Below are 14,992 nucleotides of genomic sequence, written 5' to 3'. Positions count from 1 at the left end.
CAGGATAGGTACTGGTGGAGCTGGCCACAGCGGAAATATTCAGGTAAATCAAGTTGGAGACCAGGAATCTGGGCAGTATTAGGCTCTCAGGAACTACCAGGGAGACCTGATGTTCAAAGTGGTACATGCATTGGACTGTGCAGATGTGGGTACATCCACCGCCTCTGTGGGGGAACTCCATCTCAGAATCTCTTTCCTCATTCCTTAGGTGGCCTTAAAATCAGGTCCCATTAAGAAAGGTGTCTAATTTATAACAATTACAAGAGTAGAATAACATTGATCAAAACCAAGTCAGAAAGGCTAAAACATACAAAATATAAATTTATGACACTCCATGGATTTAAATGTCCCATCCCTCTATCAGGAATATTTAGTCAGTGGCTTATTTCCAGTAAATGGAACAAATTACATTTCACAATAGTTTACTTAAGCCCATTTCCCTTAACCTCCCATCCAATCCCCCCACACCCCCTGAATTCCTATGGGAACTATACTGGTTGTCACCAATATTGGAATATTTTGTGCTGCCTGAAACTGATTCTTTTGTATCCACTAGTGTCTTCATGACCCAGCACCGTGAAGTAGTTTTCTCAGTGTCTTCTGTATGACCTAGTCGAGTATTCTGCACATAGAAGCTCAATACTGATCAATGGAAGGAAGGAAGGAAGGAAGGAAAGAAGGAAGGAAGGAAGGAAGGAAGGAAGGAAGGAAGGAAGGAAGGAAGGAAGGAAGGAAGGAAGGAAGGAAGGAAGGAAACAAGTACTAGCAGATTGTTGTAGAACTGAGCTAGCACCAAGCACTAGGAAAGGAGAGTGTGTGTGTGTCAGTGTCACTGTCAGTATCTATACAGCTGGTGTCATAGGGTCACCAGAGTGCTTACCACCATAAATTTTAAAAGTGCCATTCACTGCCACTATACATGACACAAATTCAGGGTTCTGTTTTGGGATCTTCTTATTTTGTGCCACCCACCACCTCCATCCCACTGCCACACAACCTCCTGCCAAAGATCCATACCTACCAAAGATCCATACTATCTCTAAGTTGCCACAATCCTTGAGGGTGTCACTGTTACAATATGATGCTGGTGATGTGCTTCACATAGAGTATTTACATGTCCTCTCTGGCTTTTATGCAACCTAATTTAATCTGTGAGCTGCATTAAAAAAAAACTTTACCTTAATAGCAAAATTAGAAGATTTAAGAAACAAAAAAGAGCTGGAAAAGATGGCAACTTCTAAAGGAACCAAGCCTACACAGTAGCTTCTGTGCAGCAGCCTCGCTCATAAATGGAAATGATGAATGCCGAGGTACAAATTGTCACTAGGAGGATTTCAAGTTTGGCATGTCCTAATTTCCATTTAAAATTGACAGTGCAGTGTGATTGCCAATGTAGAAATCTCAGCTTGAAGCAGGACAATTGAATTGTGCAAGTGGTAGGTCTTCTCCCAGACAGCGTGACCTTGAATACATGGCTCAACCTCTGTGTTCCTACAATTCTCCCATCTGTAAAAATGGAGATGTGACCTCACTTATTCGGGGGCTGCAAATAACATTTGTAATGCTCTCTGAATTTGTCAGGGAAAAAAAGAAAAAGAGCCATTACACACGGAAGACTCTATTCCCATAGAGCATTACAAATGATCCTATTAAATCAGTGGCCTGGAAATATCAAGTCGTGTCAGGTACAGCATTTATTTACCTGCTTATTGTCTGCCAGTGTTTGCACTTGATTGGCATATGGATAATTGTCTAATTGGAACACACTCGGTTGTAACCACCAAAGAATGTAATAGTGCATCTGTTTAATGCCATACCCTCAAATGTTAAATTAAAATTATGCTGTAGTCAGCCAATCCAACCAGGAGACACTTCTGATTAAGTTCTCACTGCTTGTGAACTTCTGTAATTGAGACACATTGGTACTTAAAAATTCAAACTAGAAAGAATATTATACAGTCTCATAAATTTCAATGAAAAGGACCAGAAAGGCTTACTTAAATTATCTAGTTGTGAATGCTCTCACTGTTTTTATAGGGCATCTAGTCAAATGAAAAATAGCAGATTGGAATTACCACTGTTTTGAATACATAAATATTAAATTCACAGGTTTATACTTTGTAAACAAAAAAGCATTAATTTTGTAGAATACACAAAATAGTCTGTAGTGTTGATTTTAATTTTTCCTCCAGTTGTACTTCTATTCTTTGTTTAAACTGGGACATGAAGCATTAATTATATAATTATGAATTCATTGATTGGAATTATTTAACCTTTTAAGAAATATTACTTTTCAGATGAAAAAGGATATCTGGAACTGCCAGAGTAATAAATCAAAATGTCTTAAGTGGAGCTGCTATTTTCCTCTGAAAGTTTTATATATTCATATGTCTAAAACAATAAATTACCCAGCAGCAGAGCCTGAAGTGCTTTTGTTGTCATTTTGGTTCAACCCCAGTGAAATCAGAGCAATCTTTCACTTATCCTTACCTACTGCCTACTATGTGTTCCATGTACCTGACATTACCACTCTCACATTACCAATCCCACATTTGGTGGGTGTAGTCTAGCTATGAAGATAGATAGGAAATGTGTTGCTCTGTAGAAAATGCTTTGGAAGCATTGAGGTTAGATGAACTACAGTTACATGGCTGGTTCTTTATTGGAGAGGAACCCAAGGCTACTTCCCATTATTACCTATGTTTTGCCTTGGCAAATGGTAATGAAACCAAGCCTACAAGGTAAGAGGGAACAAAACCCAGGCCCTACTCTTCTCCCGAAGCCTGTGCCCTTGTAAGTGAGTGGTAGGGGTGGGGAGTATTCAGCCCTTTTGGCCTTAAATCATAGGTACATATGCTTCCTATATGCTTCTTGGTGGCTGCCTGTAGCTTCTATGCCTGTGGTGATAATTTTTTTATGGTTTGTGAATAAGGTTATAAATATCCAAATAGCCGTTGGGAGAAAAAATTTAAAAGGTTCCCTCTCCCCAAGAGGATAAGACTTTTCAATTGCAATATGGATTGGTGTCGGCTCAAAGCAACCTTTGGGTTGATGCTTAAAGACAGAGAAGCCCGATGGCTGTGGTTCAAACATGTAATCCTAACAACTCATGTGGCTGAGATCTGGTGATTGCAGTTTGAAGCTAGCATGGGCAGGAAAGTCTGTGAGCTTCTTAGATCCAATTAACTACTGAAAAAAAGACAAAAGTATAGGTGTGCCTTGAGCAAAAAAGCTCAGAGATAGCACCCTAGACCTGAGTTCAAGCCCCAGGACCAAGCAACACACACACACACACACACACACACACACACACACACACACACACACACACACACACATACACACACGAATCTGCCAAGCAGAATTCTGAGTAGTAAGCTTGTCGTAAGGTTATCATAAATCATGAGAATGCATGCATATCTGAGAAACAATAAGAAGTCATGTGATTTGGATTTCATCTATTGGGCCTAGGGAACCAAAAATATTTTTAAGCATGGCAACACTTTAATTCTTTTTTTTTTTTTTTGGCCAGTCCTGGGCCTTGAACTCAGGGCCTGAGCACTGTCCCTGGCTTCCTTTTGCTCAAGGCTAGCACTCTGCCACTTGAGCCACAGCACCACTTCTGGCCGTTTTCTGTATATGTGGTGCTGGGGAATTGAACCCAGGGCCTCATGTATACGAGGCAAGTTCTCTTGCCACTAGGCCATATCCCCAGCCCAACACTTTAATTCTTGCATAGGCAAATCTCTCAGGAGTATAGGGAGTGAATGTTGGTGTGAGTAGTCAAGATCTTAGAAGCTTTAATTGTGACAGAAAGGATAGAGTGGTGAAAAGACAGAGGAATAGGTGGCGGAGGTGGTGAGATTTGAACTCTGGACACCACAGGAGGAGGTTTGTGCAGGGTGAGGAGATGATAAGTTATTGGGCAAGCTTACAGTCAGTAAGCTTGCAAAGAACTAGGATATGATGTGTATGGCTGAAGCCATGGGTACAAATGTGATTTCTGGAGACAGCTTACAGCTGGCAGCAAAGAACCTGGCATTTGAGGTGGCAATTACAAAAACCACTGGTGACATCAGTGGAATGGACATGTAGAATGATAGGGACTGAAGTCACATAGTATGACCACAGATTAAATGAACATTAAAGGAAACAGCGACTCTCACCCCCTAGTTACACATTAGCACTATCTGAAAAAGTTTTTTAAAAAGAAAATCAATGCCTGGGTTCCACATCTAGTTATTCAGAGTTAATTGGCCTCCTGTGGAGTCCAGAAATCAGTATTTTTAAAGCTTCTCAGATGATATTAATAAATAATTTAGAACCAGTGCCCTTGACTATTCTTTTAAGAAGTATAAATAAAACTCCAAAGCTTGAAAGCATAGGATGAGATGCTTATGACCACAGAGGACCAGAGAATAGAATTTTTTTAATGAATAATCTTTATATTCTATAGTTGGCAAAGATGAAAAACCTGAATAATGCTTTCCATGACTATGTGAGGCATAGCAGCTCTTACCTACCAGTGGGGAGAGAGTAAAGAAGTAGAACCATAATTTAGGGTAGCTTTGGTACAACACCTGGCTCGGCACACCTGGGAGCCCAGAAGTTTGCCCCAGTTATGTGTGTAAGGGAAACTTTTCCATAGGCCCACAGGAAAACATGCCCTGGAATGTTCACCTCGTACAAAGTGAGTAAAATTGGAGACAGTTTGAGTATCCTTCATTGAAAGGGCATATTAGGTTAAAAAATGGGTTAAAATAGTCTACAGAATATTATGCAGCCATCAGAGGCAATAGATTAGTTATACAAAATGTTAATCTGGCTGAATCATAAAAAAAATTAATGAAAACACAGAAAACACACAAAGCAGTGACAATATGTACATTCAAATATATACATTTAAATAAGGATCTAGATACTGTAAACTATTGGAGTGATTATCTTCTCAAGAGAAGCAAAGGGAGCAAATGATTAAAGAGATATTTTATGTAAAAAGTTGATCTGTCAGCAGTGAGACTGAAGGTGCAGTATCATCCCTCCTCTTCAGACAGTAAGGCTCCCTAGTTTCTGTACTCCAGCCGTCTGATACACAGATAAACCACACAAGCTGCACTAGGAGCCAGAGCCAGATGTGGGTGGATGGTGATATGGACAGGTAGGAGAATAGAAGGGAGTGAGTGTTTTGGAAATGATAAGAACATTACTGTTTTTGCCAGGGAAACCCAAAGAGGTTCTTAAATCTGGACTTGGTGCCAAAGCAAGGAGGAACAACTGCCAATTCAAGGGAAAGAGCAGTGTGTTCAGAATGCCATCTACCCCACAAGCCCTACAAAGCCAGTAGTTTTGAAGATTGAATATGGCCCTTATAGTTAGTGAGAAAGGCAATTGCCAGTATTTCTTTAGGCTTTGATATCCTGGTTTCACCAGGCTCTGAAAAGGCAACCTGAATGTTGGAGATAGGTCACTTCCTCAGAGGAATCTACTAACTTTCCCCCTCATCAAACAGGAAAATGCTCCTTAGTCTTTTCAAACTGGCCCTTTGTCATCGAGATGTGAACAGACACGGTTGTTTCCAGAGCCTATTTTGAAGCTCATGAAGATCTTCTCCAGACTTTAACATAGAACTGTGTGGCGGAGAATCAGCAATAGCATCTTGGCAGACAGGCTCAGCCTCCCCCTGAGTTACAGGGACGGGGCAAGGAGAGCTCAAAAAAAAAAAAAAATCCCATAAGCACCCTGCTTCAAAATAGCAGTGTAGGCCATAGCTTCGTGTTTTGACAGCTTATATCAGCAGTTTTCTTGGCTGATATATGGATTGTAGTTTGGACTTCAGTTCCTGCTGATCTAATAAAACATCACCGTCATAACAGAGAAAGTAAAAAAATCCTTTGTGGCACCTGCCACATGGTGAAGTAATTCTCTAGAGTGGCCAGAAAGCTAGCTTTGTCTTCATATGCAAGTGAAGTAAAATTGGATAAAATGGATTGATTTCATTATTTGATCTCTTCAGCTATCAGGACATTGTTAATTAACATTCTGTATTTTTTAAACAAATATTCAGAGGAATGTAATGTTGCCTTCACAGACACTAAAACAGGTGTTGTATATCAGAATCACAAACAGCCTAAATGTGTATTCAAAAAGGCAGCATTCCCTACACATAAGTGGGGGAAACATGTCACTGAAGTTCAACCAGTGTCTGGAGGAAGCACTAAGATTTGTAAAAACTACTCTGGTCATCTTGAGGATGTGTTGCATATTTTATGTTCACCTGGCCTGCAGACCTACTAATGTTAAATATCCTTTTATTTCATAGCAATTACTGACCATCCAGGAGGAACTGAATAACAAAAAGTCAGAACTGGAGCAAGCCAAGGAAGAACAATCCCACACACAAGCACTATTGAAAGTCCTTCACGAACAGGTAAGCAAACAAATCAGTTTAGTAACCCCCAACACACATCCCCCAGTGACCCACACAGACATGACTGAAGGCAATCTGCAGAATAATTAGCCACTACCCTGTCAGCCCTAGCAGCTTTGCTCTGTGGAATTTATAATAACCTTTCTCAACATCTCTCTCTTTACTCCTATTCCTACCAAGGCCCACCCACATTCTATGAATGTTTCTTTGAGATAAACAAATGAATTTTGATTAAGTTGTAAGTATTGGCAATGCAGATAGATTTCAAAGTAAGCACTTAGATTCCTCTTAGGTCTAAGAATGAAGAAAACAAGTTTAGTATAATACATGATAGTCCTGCAGACATACAGGGAGAAAAGAGATAGATTCATGGCTACATTAAAAATAGCCCATCTCACTGAATCAGGGCACTTATCTGACCATGGCAAGCGCTACAAACCTTTCATATGAAGTTTGTAAATCTGATCGTTTCATCCTGGCTTTCTTTGATCCAGAAGTGTGGCCTGACATTGATAAGTGGATGGGAAAAGTATTGTCTTACAGCAGGAGAAGATGGATCACTCTGCAGGCAGGCAGCCCAGTGAAATCTAAGCCCCATTGTCTGTCCTGGAGGAGCCAGGAGAGCCCTTGAAATGCTTTCTGAGTTCTGGCCTCCCCTGCTGTCAAGAAAGTAATAGGTAGTAATTAAATAATGGGGGAAAATCACAGATAATAAACTCCATGCTGGATAACCAAGTTTAGGTTGTGCTAAGTTTTTCATTCACACATAACTATGAGAAGATTATTTATACCATTTATTCTAAAGCAAAGATCTGTGAAGTAGGCAGAGTACAGCCAAAATCATATGAGACTCAGTTACTTTATAAACAGTTTTTATTTTTCACTGTGATTTTTGGATTATGAATATAATGTATTAGTTATTTTCCCCTGAAAGTATAAGTGACTTATGAGGGAAAAGTGAAGACACTGGGTATTTATAAACTTTTAGAGCTAAAGCAAAATGTCATATAAAAGTAATGATTTTATATGACTAATATAGGTTCCATAATAGACAGAATATGTATGATTTGAGAAATGTGAGGTATAACTGAATATTTAGTGTACTAAATTCACACTGGTCAGCTGTCTGGGAGCCCCACAAAACACCAACAACCACCCCACATTGTCATGGTTACAATGCAAGGACAGTTGGTTCAAATTTCCTCTAGATCAGACACACATAGTTTTGTGCTTGTGCTGTTTTCTCCTTGCTCTCTCCCTGGCTTTTTAAAATAAAATACAGCTTTTAACTGGAGAAGGAGGGGTGGATTTTTCTCTTCTTTAAATGATTCAAATCCTTTATTTTGATTTGAAATCCAAACCTACTTATAAGAATAGACTCTTGAGTTGTGCCAAAGAAATTGATAGGATAGTGTTGTGGTATTCATTTTTAAACAGTAAAGCACTCACATGGAAGAACTCTGGTGCAAGATCACATTTGACTTTTCCATTACTAGAAAGCTGGGGAGCTGGGGAGGGTGGAATGAGAAGAGGGAGAAGAGAATGACTGAATATGGAGAGGGTCAGGACAACTACAATCATTAAAGACCTAGAAAATATAGCTGAGAAAGAAGTGGTTTTTCCATCAGCAGAACTGGTTTTTCTTTTTCAAGAGAGGAACTGAGATTATCCAAGTCTATGGTAAGAGGGAGTGATATGCAACAGCCAGGGGCCCCTGAGTACTATTTCCCCTACCCAGCTGTTGCCTGAGAGCCGCTCCCTACTGTCCCTTCTTGTCCTTGAAGAAGGACATCTGCAGAGTACACAGTTCAGACCCTCTCCTGGCAGTCACCTTACCCTCCTGCAGAAGGAAACGGAAAATCACCTCTTGCCTCCACAAACATGGCCTTCCCAGGCTTTCTTTTTGTATGTCTACTGCAATTATACATGAAAACACTGCATCCATGCACAAATAGATACTGCCTTAATAAATATATATATAGGCACATATACATAGAGAGAAATATGTATCCTTCACTTACCATTTATGGTTTTGCTATTTGAAGCAATTGTCAGTGGCTGGGCATCCTGACAAGAAAGGCTGGGTCTTGAGGGCAGACTGTTCCCCCATAGGTTTCACCCCTTCGTGGAAGTCCCTGGTGCTTGTGTGTGTGCTCTAGGCCTTCCTTGTATGTTGGGAGGCAGTGTCCCTAGGCCCCTCCACCACACCTGCCTTCCATTTCCAGGACAGTGATGGGGGCTTCCTACACCTGGAGTCGATTGACTAACAAGTCTCCTCAAACAAAATAGATGAGAGAGAGGAAAGGTTGGGAAGGGAACTAAGAGAGATTGTAAAGGCAAAGCAGTAAGGCCTGCATGGAGAAGTACCTGCAGGCTGAAGAATGAACAATACCAGTGGTCAGGAGATGGGAGGAGAATGAGTGGCATAAAGAAAGGCACTTGGATCAGGGAGGCTGAGATTTATTGAATAGGGAGAAGGAGACCAACTGACATATTTACGTGGGTGTGGAATGAATAGTCCTTTACTTCTTGAGTGATATAGTCATGAACAAATAGCCCTTTACTTCTGCTCTAGAACAGACCCTTCTTCTGAGGTAGTCATGGCAGTACTGTTTATTAGCCTAAAGGTGAGATCCACAGAGCAAAACAAATTTTAAATGCCCTAATAAGAAACTTTAAGTTAGGGAAAGACAGTTGCTTTACAAAGTCCTTTTATGCACTATGTTAATAGATAGTTTGCCATTACTGTGGTGTACATGTAATATATAATATATAAAACATAATATACATAGATATATGTGTCTATCTATCTATCTTGCCCAAACACTCCCATATGTTATACACAGAACTATCTGTGAGGCACCCTTAAAGGGGATTGGTTAATTTTTTCCCATTAATTTGGTTATTGTGATCATGAGCTAAAGAACCTTGGATCCATAGTTAGCTGCCTTTGGAGCCTCAATCTGTCCCTTATCTTTTTTGGCTTAAGGCTGGTGAATAACCACTTGAACCATGCCTCTACTTCCTGTTTTATGGTGATAAATTGGAGATAAGAGTCTATGGACTTTCTTTCCCTGGCTAACTTTGAATCTCAATCCTTAAATCTTAAGTCTCTGGAGTAGCTAGGATTACAGGAATGACCCACTGGCACCTTCTTGCTTGAGTTTAAAACTGCCCTGGAAAGCCTCAGCCAGCCAGGAAGAATCAGTGTACAGAATCAGCACACATTGATGGGATATATGATTGCTATTTTCTTTCCAATTTTAAGTACCTATTTCCCACCCTAAATCCTTCCTATGAAGCAGGAAAAGGCACAGCAGAGATGTTGCTTCCTATGTTTCAAGCAGCTGCCGGGCCAGCTCACTCACCTCCCTGCCTCTGCTCCCTGCCTCTAGAGGTCTGCTCCCAGCCAGGACAGGATCAAATGTTAATTACACCTTTCCCAAATCTCCTGGTAGCTCATTACTCTGGAGCCTTTTGAGAGAGAAGACTGTTTTCTAGGAAAAGAAACAAAGTGTCCTCTCTAATTCCATATCCCGAGACAGTGTCAATCACTCAGATGTCTTCTCTCTCAGGGAGGACATGTACTATATAGCCTTTCAGCGTGTTTGAACGTCAGGCAGGCCCATCATTCATGAGTGATCATTAACAGAACATCATTTAGCTGGTGGCAACTTGCAAACACTGCAGGGTTTAAATTAATAGCAATCCAACTAGGAAGCGAAATCGTTTATTATTCTTAAGAACCAATTTTCTGCGTTTTATGCCTATGGAACTGCTTTCTAATCGTATTATTCAAAAAATAATGACCAAGATTCTTTTTCTTTTCTTTTTTTGGCCAGCCCTCAAGCTTTTTAAAATATTGGTCTCAAACCAGTTTCAATAAGACTCATTAGAATTATGGGCTCCATCTGTTTTGCCTCGCTGGAAGTTTTATAAAATGCAACCTCAGATAAATCAGAACTAACAAGTGGATATATACTTAACAGATATACTTGCTTATTCTTTCATTGTTGTTTTCTTTAAATGTTTCAGTTGAAAGGTACAAAGGAGTTGGTGGAGACCAATGGCCACAACCACGAGGATACAAATGTAGGTACCGGGAACCTGGTGTTTGCTCTTCTCATTGGGTTTAGGGTGACCTGTGGGATATTTATGTTACAAATAAAATGCTGCTTTTCACTCGCTTAAGATTATTATATAGACTGTGGTGGAAAAAATGTAATAGATAACTCTGCTATTGTTAGCTTAGTTTACCAAATGTCAAGTTAAATGTCCTTGAGCTAATCCCCGCCTTCAAAATTTCTAGTGTCAGTGAGTGTTCTCCAGCCCTTTATATTTCCAAAGCTAGGTAAATGGATGAGACCCAGGTAATAAGTTGTATATTACATGTATATTGAAGTTTGCCTGCCAAGTAGCAGGATGCATCTTCCTTCTTGATGATGGTGAATGGATCCCAGTGAGTCCTGTGCTTCCTCTCTGTGTCTCTTAAATATTCAGTTGCCAGACAGGAAAGTATTCTCTCTGCCTGGGAAGCTTGACAGTCTTAGATGGAGTATTATTCCTTGTAGATCATTGTCTATACCTATGTCCAATGGTTTTGGTTTTGCCTTTTACTGAAATATCTCTGGGATCTCCATGTATCTGATTACCCTTACCACAAGAAATGCTTACTGAGCAGTTCTTTTTATGTAACACAGAATCAGATGTGATGACAAATGCCTGATTAAGCACAACTAGGAGAAATTATATATTTCACATTCACTCTTACTTTAATTATATATATATATATGTATATATGTATATACATATATACATATATATATATCAGACAGCCTAATAATTCAAGTGCCCAGAATATCCCTTTTTCTAGTTACCTGTGCCTACCCAAACAATATTTCACATAGGATATGTACTGAGGACCTTCCTGTGGTCATGGTGCTCCACTATGTTGTGGAAGGTAAAGGGGAGGGATTCTGGAAAAGCTGTGGGCATGTAATCTGCTCTCAAGGAACAGATACTTAAGAAAAAATTGGTGGTAGAGTGTGGTGTGTTCAAAGGGGTGGGCCAGCTGGGATAAGATATAGTTTGAAATTCAGACTGCTGCGTATACAGTGTCTGCCTGATAAGCTAACCTCTCTCTCTGTGCTTTCTTTTCTTCATATCCCTTAAAAACCTATCATGAGGGGCTAGGAATATGGCTTAGTAGTAGAATGCTTGCATAGCATGCATGAGGCCCTGGATTTGATTCCTCAGTACCACATAACAGAAAAGGCCAGAAGTGGCACTGTGGCTCAAGTTTTGCCTTGAGCAAAAGCAGCTCAAGGACAGTGCCTAGGCCTTGAGTTTAAGCCCCAGGACTGACAAAACAAAATGAAACAAAAAACTATCATGATATTGTAATAAGGCCTTGGTCTTGTTATGATAGCTTCTTTGTGCTGAAAAAGGCTTCCTGATCTGTGGTATTTGTCTGGACTTTGATGGATGTGTAGGACACGAACAGGGAGCTGGAAGAAAGCAGTCTCATTGTGCTCTTGCCATTGGCAATATTGTGACATGGACAGTTGGTTACCTTCATTCTTACTCCCAAACCTTTCTTCTGGTTCCTGTACCCCAGAGACCCAGTGCTGCCACATACTTTATCAAAACGTTCATATCCATTCCACTCAGGACCAGCCCCTCTGCAAAAGGAAGTTGCTGCCTAATTAAATAAGCCAGACAAAGAAGCCTGGGATCTCAATTTCCTACCCTCATTAAAAGGAAGTATACTGCCTTCCTTCCTTCCTTAAGTGTTCATGTGACAAGCAGATAAGATCATGGATAATGGATTGGAATTGTAAGGTTCTAGCTGAGTATGAAGTTGTTATGGTGCTGATTGCATTAAATTAGATGATGTGTGTGTAAAAATAGCCTGGTATGACATCTAGCCATTAGGCCTTTGGTTGAAAAATGTTGAAGTCATCTATTATTAAATAGAGGGGGGAAAAAAAAAAACAACCCAGCATGGAGACCTTTATTCCTTTTGGAGGAAAGATTTTATATTTTTAAGCCTTTCTAGGATCCATGAGGTAATCTTTTTTAATCAGCTCAAAGAAAGGACCAGAGATGGTCATTTTCTGCCAGGGAAGAAGAGGAAGGGGTGACACCTTGGCTGAGGGCCACTGAGAATGTTTGGAAGGTGACAGAGCCTGATGTCCCCCACCCCCACCCCCATTCACTGCTGGTGGCTACCTCCCCAGTGGGCAGAAGCTAGCCTAATTTTAAGTCTCTGACTTGTTTATCAGGGCTTTGCCAGTAGGTGGGTTATTCACTTGTCTGTCTATTTTGTTTGCAATTTTGTCTTCTTTTGTCTGTACCTTGGTGAGAGTAATGTGAAAAAGCAAAGAAAAAATGTTTTTAAAACATTGTTATTTGGGCCATGCATTAAAAGCTTTAATAAAATATTTTTGTCAAGATTTTAAAAAAACACCAAAAAACATCTGTCATGCAATCTCCATCGCTTCTGAAGTGGCCACCAGCCCAGTCATAGGTGAAAGAAACATGGCTTGAAACCAGAACGAAAGCGTTAAGTCCAATTTGATCACTGAATAGCCACATGATGGCAGTGGGGTACCTGAGCTTCTTTGCTCAAGTTTGGTGCTCTACCACTTGAACCATAGCTCCATTTTGTTTTGCTTTTTGGTGGTTAAGAGATTCATAGGCTTTCCTGCCCAAGCTGGACTCAAACTTCGGTCCTAGGAGTCAGCCTCCTGAGTAAAGATGACAGAGATCATAGGCATGAGCCACAGTGCTCAGCAGCAGGATGAATTTTAATGTGGATCAGAAGGAATAAGCCTGGGGCCCCAAGGCTATTAACTTGATAAGTCAGGATTTTTTTTCACTATAATTACACACATGATAACTTATTGATAATCATTGTATAGCAACCAGTGTTGACTTAGGTGGCTATTCTTGGGGGATGGACAGATACTTTAAAAAAATCAGTATATTAAATAAAAACTTATATTTGAAGTTTGTCCATTACAGAAAAGAATACAGAAGTGAGGAAAATAATTTAGATGACCACTATTAACATCCCAGTTTAGTTTTGTTTCTTCACTATGCACATGACCAGAGGAAATAACCCATAAGTAAATGAATAAGTATTAGTACATTGTCTCATTTCGTACCTTTTCTGCTTCTCATGATGAGTTAAATACTCTTTGGGCTACCAACAATTCCTCAAAGATAGAACATAATGACTGTATAATGTAGGTTGAATAACTGACTATATACCTATGTTTTGCTATGATAAGTAATACTATAATTAATACTCTATTAAGCCTTGGTTGCAGCTCTCATAACTGTTTCTGGGGGGTTCTGTACATTAGCAGCAGAGTCCTAAAGTCCAATGGAGAGCTTCAAACTTCTGGTAGCCTCGAGTCAGCCAGACTGGCCCACTCACAGATAGGCTGGTCTTTTGATTTTAACTTACGCCATAGTCTCCAGTCATCCCACCGACAGAATCTGGCATTCCTGTGGTCCCCAAACAGACACCTCATCCCCCATATCAGGAGATTCTTTGTTAGCTCATGCCCAGGAGAAAAGTTTTCTAAAGACTAAAACCACTAATAGCCCCAAACTGGGGCCAGCTTGGTCTCTGAGAAGACTTAGAAAATTTAATTTCACACTTGCTGATGTACTTTCATCATTATATTGGAACTGGGTATGTTAAAGACTGATGGCATGCTTCTAAGTTCAAAACTAGCCTTCATCCCAGTTCCTTTAGAGATTTAAATTATTCCAGATTTACTTTGTGTTCCCATCTCTATACTCTTTCCTAACACCTAGAACTGTCAACTAACAGAAATTTAAGAAATTGTAAATTAGAAAATAAGATGATCCAGTCTTTTATCACATCTTTTTCTTAAATAATTCTCTCCAGTAGCATTACTACCTGTGATCCCAATGGTTGTATTAGTGTTGCCTGGGGGAGGGGGTGGGGGGATGGAAGCAATGCAGGAGCAGATGAGGATGTGACACAATGTGGGAGCCGAAGCTGGCAGTGTGGAGAACAATATTTGGTCTAAGAGGTTTCCCTGTGCATATCCCTTCTCTGCCTTGTTTCACTTATAGGAAAGCTGCCCCTCATATCCTCCCCTAGTTACACAGTTAGAGCTCTCACCCCAGGGTTAAAGATGTGTGCAATCTGTAAAATGGTTTACTGGGCAATACACGGTCAAACAGAACACCCTTCTAACCAACAATAAAACAAACTCACAAAAGAGAAAAGATTTCTCCGTTTTTCATGTGGTCTCCTTAAGGAGGTAAATCCTTGGAGCTGCCTTTAAATCTGTCAGGGTAAAGACATTAGGAGTGCATGGAAGAGATGCTGTGGGAAGAACATTCTTCAAGTTTCTTGAGAAAGCTAGTGTTAGCCATATATTTTAATGAAGAAGCTCAGTCCTCTCCCCAGGTGAGGTTTGGCTTTCATCCTTCAGACAGGTAAGCATGAGCTAACAATCCCATCCTGGGTAATAAACAAGGCCAGTATGGGCAGGCAACTCCACCATACTGTGTTCGAAA

At 40.2% G+C, this 14,992-nt stretch overlaps 1 protein-coding gene across 4 annotated transcripts in view; it reads left to right on the top strand.

Annotated features, from left to right (window-relative positions):
• The window catches only part of Enox1 (ecto-NOX disulfide-thiol exchanger 1), a 520,874-nt gene that overhangs the window by 453,050 nt on the left and 52,832 nt on the right, over positions 1-14,992 (top strand). For 3 of the 4 annotated variants that reach the window (XM_048341315.1, XM_048341316.1, XM_048341313.1), the window contains 2 exons: positions 6,320-6,427; positions 10,463-10,519. In XM_048341315.1, the coding sequence (XP_048197272.1) occupies positions 6,320-6,427; positions 10,463-10,519 (165 nt within the window). The remainder of the gene's footprint in view (positions 1-6,319; positions 6,428-10,462; positions 10,520-14,992) is intronic. The other variant, XM_048341314.1, reaches the window with a different exon arrangement.

This window comes from Perognathus longimembris, chromosome 3 (genome assembly GCF_023159225.1).
Source record: "Perognathus longimembris pacificus isolate PPM17 chromosome 3, ASM2315922v1, whole genome shotgun sequence".
Classification (NCBI taxonomy): domain Eukaryota; kingdom Metazoa; phylum Chordata; class Mammalia; order Rodentia; family Heteromyidae; genus Perognathus; species Perognathus longimembris.
The sequence above is the reverse complement of the archived record's forward strand: the minus strand, read 5'-3'. Positions and strand labels throughout refer to the sequence as shown.